General features: G+C 35.7%; 1 protein-coding gene across 2 annotated transcripts in view; it reads right to left on the bottom strand.

The window, feature by feature from the left end:
• Positions 1-824: 824 nt before the first annotated feature.
• The window catches only part of GABPA (GA binding protein transcription factor subunit alpha), a 30,417-nt gene continuing 22,170 nt past the window's right edge, over positions 825-9,071 (bottom strand). For both annotated transcript variants that reach the window (XM_005524161.3, XM_014253552.2), the window contains one exon: positions 825-5,838. In XM_005524161.3, the coding sequence (XP_005524218.1) occupies positions 5,610-5,838 (229 nt within the window). In that variant the 3' untranslated portion in view covers positions 825-5,609. The remainder of the gene's footprint in view (positions 5,839-9,071) is intronic.

The raw sequence follows: 9,071 nt of genomic DNA, 5'->3' as shown, positions 1-9,071 counted from the left end.
AGGAACAATTTGAGTTTCACAGTGAGTTTTGCAGCCTGACTGTCCCTAACCTCCCCTCACTGTTCTCACTCAGGACATCAAAGTGTGTACTACAGGTTTTGACATGCGGCATCTTCTCTGAAGCCCAACAGGCTGGCATGCCAGAGGATATGGGAATACTATAGGCCTGAGTTTCTGGAATAAAACACTGCTTTCATAGAGAAAAAAAAAAAAGTATTTTCTATCCTAACCCTGAAGTTTAAGGAACTGCACCCTGCAGGTGTCTAATTAATGTCTAGTTAATCTCATTAGATTTCATCTCTTGCATTCTCACACTTCCAGACTCATTTTTTCCATGCATGGTTTCCAGCTTTCACCCTGATGATATTTGTATAAAACATGCTGGTTTCTCATTGCCTTCTGTAACTGAAGGTTTATGGAAACCAGTTCCTATGAAGCAGCTCCTGCAGAGTCCTTAAAAATGAAAATATTGAAAAACCTAAGACTACCAGGATTAAGAGGGAAGCAGCTAACTCACATTATTTCATCCTAAATTACATTACCCTGACTGGGAGGAATTTCAAATGAACAATAACTAAGAAACAAGTCTTTTAGTGCTATCCATGTTTCCTTCCCCTATAATCAGTAATTGATCATACTCATATAATTCTTATAATTTGCTTTTTGTCTACTGAGATGGGCATATTCTACCTTGATTAGCGAATTCTGAAAGGTAGGTCACATAGGACTAGAAATATGGCTCATAAATGCTAATTCCATACACTTAGGTTAAAAGGCAGGTTGAAGAGGTAAGAAAAAAGAACTGTCTTAAGATTTCAGACCTATTGTGGATGGACAGTGTGAGTTTTTTATTATGTGAGCTCATTTAGATCATTAGTAACAAATACTTGAAGCAATTCCATAGACAAAATGAAACATTTCCACAAATTTTCACACTCCCCAAAGTTGTGCTAAACGAAACAAGCATTTTCTCTGTTTTTTTCTGAACAACTATTTCAACTCCTGCAACATGAAAATTACTATAAATTGACTTCTTTTACTATTTTATGTCCAGTAGTTGTTTTATAAGTCAAGAACTGCTGGACTATAAAAAACTAATGTTCTGTAGGGAGTTTTAGCTTTTTCTGGTAACAACTATTTACATGAGGATTCCAATTGTTTCTTTATAATTATCTTTGCTTTTAAACTGACTTAATTTTTATTAAGTAGCTGCACAATTAAGTTGCTTAACACTATGATCAATTACTTCTTTGAATTCTTTCCTTCCTATCACAGCTGGTTACAGTGACACCACCTACAAAAAGAAATTACATGGACACTGTGCACCACAAACCACAAATGCAACAACTGATTCCTCTGTCTTTTCAAAGTAAATGAGAACTGTTCTGTGGCTTCCAGATCCATCTTCTGATACAACTGCCAATAGAACCATTTCGTTTTGGTTTTCAGAAGCCCAGTTTCACAAGTAAAAGACAATTTTAATTAAAATCAGACCCTTGATATTTGTTTCTTCCTCTTCAGCATTTTTTAACCTTTGTTTCAAGTTATTAATGGGTAAGATGTCAATACTCTAAAATTACAATATGGTAAAATTTCAGTTTGGTGCGTAATTAGATTCTTTGGGCTCCAATCATGGAAAAATGAGGCAAAATGTAGTAGAGTAATAATGTATCTAATGCACAGGGTTCCATGTCACAACCCTCAAAACCAGTCAATCATTAATTCCGTTCCTTTAATTAATTTCTTGTTAAGCATCATTCATATTAAGAATTACTTTTCCAAAGGAAAAAAATTAAATGGTATCAACCCAAATATATTTTAACAGCCCTGATATAACAATATTAAATCTATAACCTTTAAGATCATGTGTGATCTTGAACAAGACACCTCAGTCCAGTCAGTAAAAATATTCCTCACAAACCTGTATTAATGGACCATATAACAGTTTCTTTATCAGTATCAGCAGTAGAGTCTCACATCAACTTATCTTGATTAAGAAAGACATCGCAAGCTGTTAGTTGTAATTCCCTATGTTGTTTCAATAATAATTTCTGTATGAGAGGAATCCCAGAAGAAACTCACACTGAATAAATACACTAATAACTATAAACCCAAATAATAGGTCCTCCATTAATATGGTACCGGAACACTTGTAACTGAACTTTAAAATCATAGATTTGTTTAGGTTGGAAAAGACTTCTAAGATCATCAAGTCAAAACAGTTACTGAAATGTCTGAAAACTGGTATTTTCAGTCCATTACATGTCGTTGCTGCTAAGCTAAACACAAATATTTTGAAATCAAGTGATGTGGTAGGTTTGAAGATGACAAAATATTGCAGTCTTTAATTTGGAATAATGCATCCTTCAGATGGAAGAGTTCAAAAGTATAATGAGAATATTTTTAAATCATGTCTCAGTAGAAATAAAGTAAGAGTGATACAATCAGAATTTTATCTTGTTTTTAACATGGACAGTACTAGCAGTTTTGTTAGCAGAGCCACATGAAGTACATGTGGCCATACACAAGGGGCCAGCTTCAGGAATGAAAAAGTCCAAAATTTACAAGTCAACATGAACCCTTCTGATTTAAACACTGCTAAAAGCATAAATTGAAACATTTCACAGGGCTCCATTTTGTCCTACTGAGTTTTTGTCATTCGTTTAACCTAAGGACCATTCTGAGATTTACAATTAAGATGTTAAAGAAAGCTGCTACAGAAATAAAGGAGAGCGAGTTACAGTTTAAAAGTAGAAACACATAGCCAAATACTGAGTCAAAGAAGAGGCATCTTCAGAATATAAACTGAGTTTGCCTTCTTTCTCTACTGACATTCTGACTTCTAAGAGAAAAGAGAATAAAGGGCAGGTATTCATCTTTGAACTGCTTGTCCCTGAAAGACATTACAAATGTCTGAAAAATTAAGAAGGCAAATTAGCTGTATAACATTTTATTTTACTATATTGACATTTTATGCACAAATACTTTATCAGAGTAAAAATAGAAAATTGTTTCATGTAAAATTACAAAAAAGCAAAACACAAAAGAAATAGGTAATTATTAGCAGAGTATAAGTGTCTTTATTTAAGAGTAAAAAGTATGCAAAAACCCTTCTGTTTTACAAAAATTGAGAATATTCTGTTTTCCTTCTGGCAGCAACAGAAAACCCTTTGACAATATATTCTACATCTTCTGCTTTACTGAAGTTAGTTTGTTTACTGAAGTTTAACATCAAGTTAAGTCACAGATTTCTCCCTTGATACAGAGAGTGTGATAATAACTTTATACTGCTTGAAAGGTTCTTTCTTTACTAATTAGAACATGGTGGAAAAGATGGAACCACAACAAAGAACCTCAAGGACAATTACTCCTACTGAAAGACTGCAAAGCAACAACAGGATATAATCACAAACAAAGGTTGGGAGCAGAAGTTTCTCCCATGGGGCTTACCATGAAACAAGAAGAGGCAGGAGAATGAAGTATTGATACTACTTTTCAATTTTGCTGTGTTTACCCACAGTCAGGTTTGATCTAGAAAGCTGGTATTTTAACCTTCTTTTCTTTTTATCCTGTATTTTAACCAAAAAGGCATCTCAAGAACTTTGCTAACTAGGACTAGTGACTTGTAGTAGACTTGTGTTTAGTCACGGAATGTTGTTACATGCAGAACTGCTGCCCTCAAATACAAACTTCACATAATTCTTGGTAAGCAAACCTGAATCTCCTGCACAAGCCACCTCCAACACTTGCCAATCAGTGACATCAACTCTAATAGCAAGAAAAGGAGTGATGCTGACCTTTTGTGACAGATACATTTACATTTTTTGCTCAGGGCTTACAGTGTTTTTTAAAAGCAAAATGACATCAGCATATTCAGCAGATGGGGTGCTGTAAGTACTCATGGATGAAAAAAACAGCAAGAGTTACCAAAAGAATCCAGCAAAAACCCCTTTGATTTTATAATCATGCCAATGATGAAAAAACACAAGTTAGAACTATATGCAATACTTCTAGTCAAGCAAAAACTACCTGCAGATGAGCATCCACCTACAAAAAGCCTTGTCCTCAACACGTGTTTAGCATATGCACAAGTCTTTGTATTCTCTGCCTTCTGCCTGCAAGTGTAAGCATTCCTGCTCGGCTCAAGAGCACCAGCCCAGTGCTCTCACTGTTCAGGACAAGCACACTTTATGTTCAGAACCTCACTGTTCAAGGACTTTGGATTTAAGGTTTAAGAGTAGCTCAATCCCTAACAGAATTAAACGTCTGCCCTCGTAATTGTTAAGTGTTACCAGAGGGGGTTTAATTTATAAAAAGTTGATGAACATCAATGGTGACATAGCAATTATGCTGTTTATTAACATGAAGAGGCAAAAGCAACTGTTCTCAGACATCATACTGTTCTCAGACATCAAAAGAAGCAGTCTAACAAGCATCAGTACAGAAACTCAAAAGCTGAAGCCTACTTTTTTACTGCATGTGTAAGTTTGCAAGAAGCACTGAGTAGTCCAGAATTCAGGATACATCCCAACTATTTCTGACTTATCATCCTGACTCAGACTTCAAATTGCACCCAGCTCTGAAGCATACATTTGGCCTAAGAAGCTTCAAAAATATCACTTTAAATTCAAAGAGAATTTAATTTTAAATAAAAAGTACCTTTTTGTAGTTAATAAATGTTAGACTGTACAATGATTGGGAAATTAAACTTCAGTTCTCTGTGAAACTATTTTCAGTTTGCTTTCTGTTCCTAACCAGGGACTACTGACTGTGATTAACTTAAGTCTTCGGTTACTAAGGTTGACTACCATGCAGGTATAAGCACCTTGCAGAACACAGAATTAATACTCCCCACCAAAACAATCTACTCTTTGGGTGAGGGCTGTTTTTTCAAGTTTTTGAATTACCTGATGGGGAATGGCAGTGGGGGAAGAATTTCACCTTTGCTTTCTGTGAAATGGCTAACATCAAGTACGTATTTCAAAACAGGTATCTGCCCTTGTATATGCATATAATGTGTATATTACAATGAAATACTCTTAATTGGCTTTTTACCTAAGCCATATCTAAACCTGGATCTCCTTCTTCAGCACTGATCTCCAGTTAAGTCTAGTCTTAAGTTTCCTTTGCTTTTAAACACAAGCTATTTTAAGAACTTGATGCTTTGTAACATTTAACATCTTTCAGTTCCACTTGATTAACAGAATGAATATACTGTAAACTTTGAAAGCATCAAATGCCATTTGGTAGTTCAGCAGAGAACAAAAGACTGGAAAAGGCTGCATTTATAGAACTGATCAGCCTGGGGACTAAAGGGACTTCATTTTTGTTAAGTGTTGCAGAAATTACTTTGCACAGCTGTGGTCACAGCGCTGAGTGGCTCCACCTCTCACTAGCTGCAGAAGTTGGGGTGATCCCTTAACGTACATTAAAATATATGCTGTTAAAAGATCCAAATTTATGCAAGTCTGAGTTCTTTATAAAAAATCATGCTCTATATTGTATGGTCAAGAAACAAAAAAAGTTTCCAACTCTGATAAAGGTTAAGAGCACCAACTGCTCTGGTTATAGATGCAAGGCCTCAGGTTCCCACTTACAGGTCCCAGTGCTTAATTATCTTTCTCTGCTTGCAGGGATGCTGTAGCCAGTGCCACTGCTGTAACTGGCTGTGCAATGCCATGGAGCTGCATCTTGGCCAGTTTCTTCTGCTCGCACTCTGTGACCAAGCGGTTCAGCTCTGCTGCACTGTAACCAATCAGAGTCTTCAAGTCACACACAAATTTGTACACAAACCTCTTGCCTTGCACCTTGCAGATCATGTCTCCATCATAGTAATACCTGCAAAATTGAAATCAATAACAGAGAATTTTAGCATCTGAAATTTTCACATGCATCCATTACTTAGTTAAGGTCACCAGAGGCTAAAATATTATTCTTTTTCTCATTGAGATTCTCGTAATTTCATATACTAAGACATTGTTGAGGCATTTTCTGATATGAGAAAAGGGAAGTGTTGAAAATTGAGTCTGTACCTTGGTATATTAAGGAGAAACAAAACACAATAATTATTTTACAGGCCATTGGAAGCACCAGTTCAGGAATAAATCTTACAGTAGTTTAAAAACAGCTTGGCAGGAAGGATGTCTTATATATAGTGCTTTGTCATAATAAGAAAATATTGTCTTTCCCCTTATTATTGTCTTTTGCTTTGCTTTTCTGAAGAAAAAAAACAATGCTGGAAACAGGTTGAAAATTACCAAGCAGTTTCTATGATATTAAAGCAGCTACTCCCTCCATACTGTCTTCAAAGAGGGAAATAAAACTATAAAGACATTGGTTGAATTTGTGGGGTTTTGTTGGTTTAGGTTTTTTGTTTTGGGTTTTTTTTTGTGTTTTTTTGTTTTATTATAATTCATATGCTGTCAAAACAACATCTTTCCCTTTATTTACAACTAAAAGACAGTTCTCTAACAATAAATATCTTTTATATTGTGTGACAAAAAGAATTATCAGATTGGGCAGAAATGTAGTGAGATAACAAGGTCTACATGACCTTATTACACCTCCCTGCCCCACTCCAGAGACAGTTCAGGTCACACCAATAAAACAGAAGTTCTTGCTGTTCTTCTCTCACTACAAGCTTTAATAGAATGCATATCACATTCTCTTTAAGGATATTTAAGTGACTGGGATGTAACTTGGATTTGATAAGCTTGACAAGCTTGTAATAAATTTGGAAAATAATAAAAACTCAACCAACACAACTCACACAATATAATTTCCTCAAAACCATCACCCAAATGTAGAACAAATGAACCCAGATTTCTTGATTGTCTAAAACTTAATCGTGGGACACGTTCATAAAGCAAAGATGTTTCTTGTTCGCTAGCAAAATTAAGTCAATTAAAAGACGAACTTCTGACCCTCAGCTCTAGTGGTAAAGAGGTAACTAAGAATCCAAGTAAATTCTTCAGACATCTCCGTTCCAGAAAAAAAAGCCTTACTTTTGAGGGTTAGGACCTAAGCACCAGGACCAAAGATATATGAGAGACAGGCTGTGTAGAAAACAATGTTGGTAAACCTGCTGGTTACTGAGATCATGCAAGAAACCACAGAGGTCTGTCATGGACTACAGGAAGTGTCAGAGTAGCTTATTATTGCTCTGTGGGTAAAGACAGTGTGGTTTGTTTCCTAAAGCTCTCCTTCTGAACGACATACAATTATAAAAAAGCTTCCTTTTCAGTCCTTCTCCTCACTCTACCCCTCAAACTGCCACCTACATCCCTCAACTCCTCCGTTTCCTTCTCTACATCTCTACATTCTTGGCTGCTACTACAACTTCCACCCAGCAATTCTTCATGCCAGCCCTGTCCTCCAAAATATCTCAGCACCAGCTGAAGGAACTGTTGTGCAATGGTGTCCAGCACTTTCAACCTCTTACCGAGGTTTAGTTGCAGTGGGTTGAATGAACTCTGTAACCATGAGGGTGGGATGATAATTTATGTTCAGCTTTGAAGTAGAGTCTTGTAGTACTGGGCAAAATTGGGGAAGGATGAGGAATAATCTGGTGTGTCCTTTGTGTGTGAAATAATGTGTAGGAACACTGGGCAGAGGCTCATGTTGAATATGACAGGATAGAGGACATAGAGAAACTGAACTCTGCTCACTTGGGGCAATATGAAGCACCCGTACAAAAACAAATATGTGTAATTTGTAATAATTTGTAATTTGCACAATTACAATTGTAACTGTAATTTGTAATAATACAAACAAATAATTTGTAATATGTGGCCATGGCATATGTCAAGTGGCAGTGGTCATCATTTTTTTAAAGTTAGTTAACTATGTACAAGCCTTTACATTTATTGTACAATCCCATATAATCATTCCTGTCTCAAAAAATGTTGTAGAAAAATGTTTTAAAAAACAGAATATACCTTGAATGATTTAGTCCACACTACTGGTATGATCAGAAAGGAAAAGGATCACAAGAAATTATTTTTATACAAAAGCCCAAAACATGCAAGACTCCTACATCTCATGGTTGAAACACATGTTAAAATTAGTCAATGTGGCAAGAGGGTATTTTCAATATTATGTTAAATGCATTTCTGATTACAGCATTTGCCTACTCAAAAATACAGAAAGCTAAAAATAAATAAAATTAAACACCCATGCAAATTCACAAAGTTACCAGAACATTCCAAGACACATGGAAACTTTGTTTAAGAAGTTTAAGAATCCAGGAAATGGATTATTTTTCAAGTCTCACCTCCCTACTGGATAACTAAACAGACCTGGATTTTTAAAACATTTACCAAGATATCTATAACAAAAAAAAGCTTCTCTTCCCTTTCTGCCATCTGCCCTAGTTTCCATACGCCTGCTTTTCCTACAGCTGCGCAGAAGAGCCAGTGTATTTCTCAATAATACCAACATAATTTCCTGTACTAATCAATAATTGACACAGTGATTTCAATAGATTAGTAAACTAAACACATAATAATTTATCAAACTTTAGCTTGGCAACAGTGTTTATCACAGGAGTAGCAAGAGGCATTAAATATCCCTTCAGACATTAAACTGTTAGAAAACATGTCAATATTGATGCAGCTGCCAAAATGACACCACTTTGAGGAATGTGATTTCTGCAATTCTGTGACTAAAATATAAATGCGAAACTTTTTTAATAGTGATTTATGCAAACTGGAGTTTAATATCCCACTGATAAGAACATTATTCCAAAGTTCTTCAGCTGCCTTGGGCATCTTCTGTGAAGATTGTTGATGAAACCTGAAAACATCATCATGGTTTACATAGTTTTTATGTACCAGAAGGTTTTCACATATGCTTTTAGCATACAGACTCAGAGATACACAGGTTGGAAACACGAGAATGGTACTGGAACAATAAAGGCTGAAGAACTGTAATGGAAAGGTCCTGCTTTGGGCAGGAAATTTGACCAAACACCTCCTGTGGCCCCTCCAACCCAAGAGAGTCTGTGATTCTATGAAAAAAATGAACATTCTATTTAATATATAAATAATGCAAGAACAGCCATAGGAGACTAG

This window comes from Pseudopodoces humilis, chromosome 2 (assembly GCF_049639895.1).
Source record: "Pseudopodoces humilis isolate 2021_Gansu_Grassland_sample_001 chromosome 2, ASM4963989v1, whole genome shotgun sequence".
NCBI lineage: Eukaryota > Metazoa > Chordata > Aves > Passeriformes > Paridae > Pseudopodoces > Pseudopodoces humilis.
Note: the sequence above shows the minus strand (reverse complement) of the source record. Positions and strands in the feature narration are given on the sequence as shown.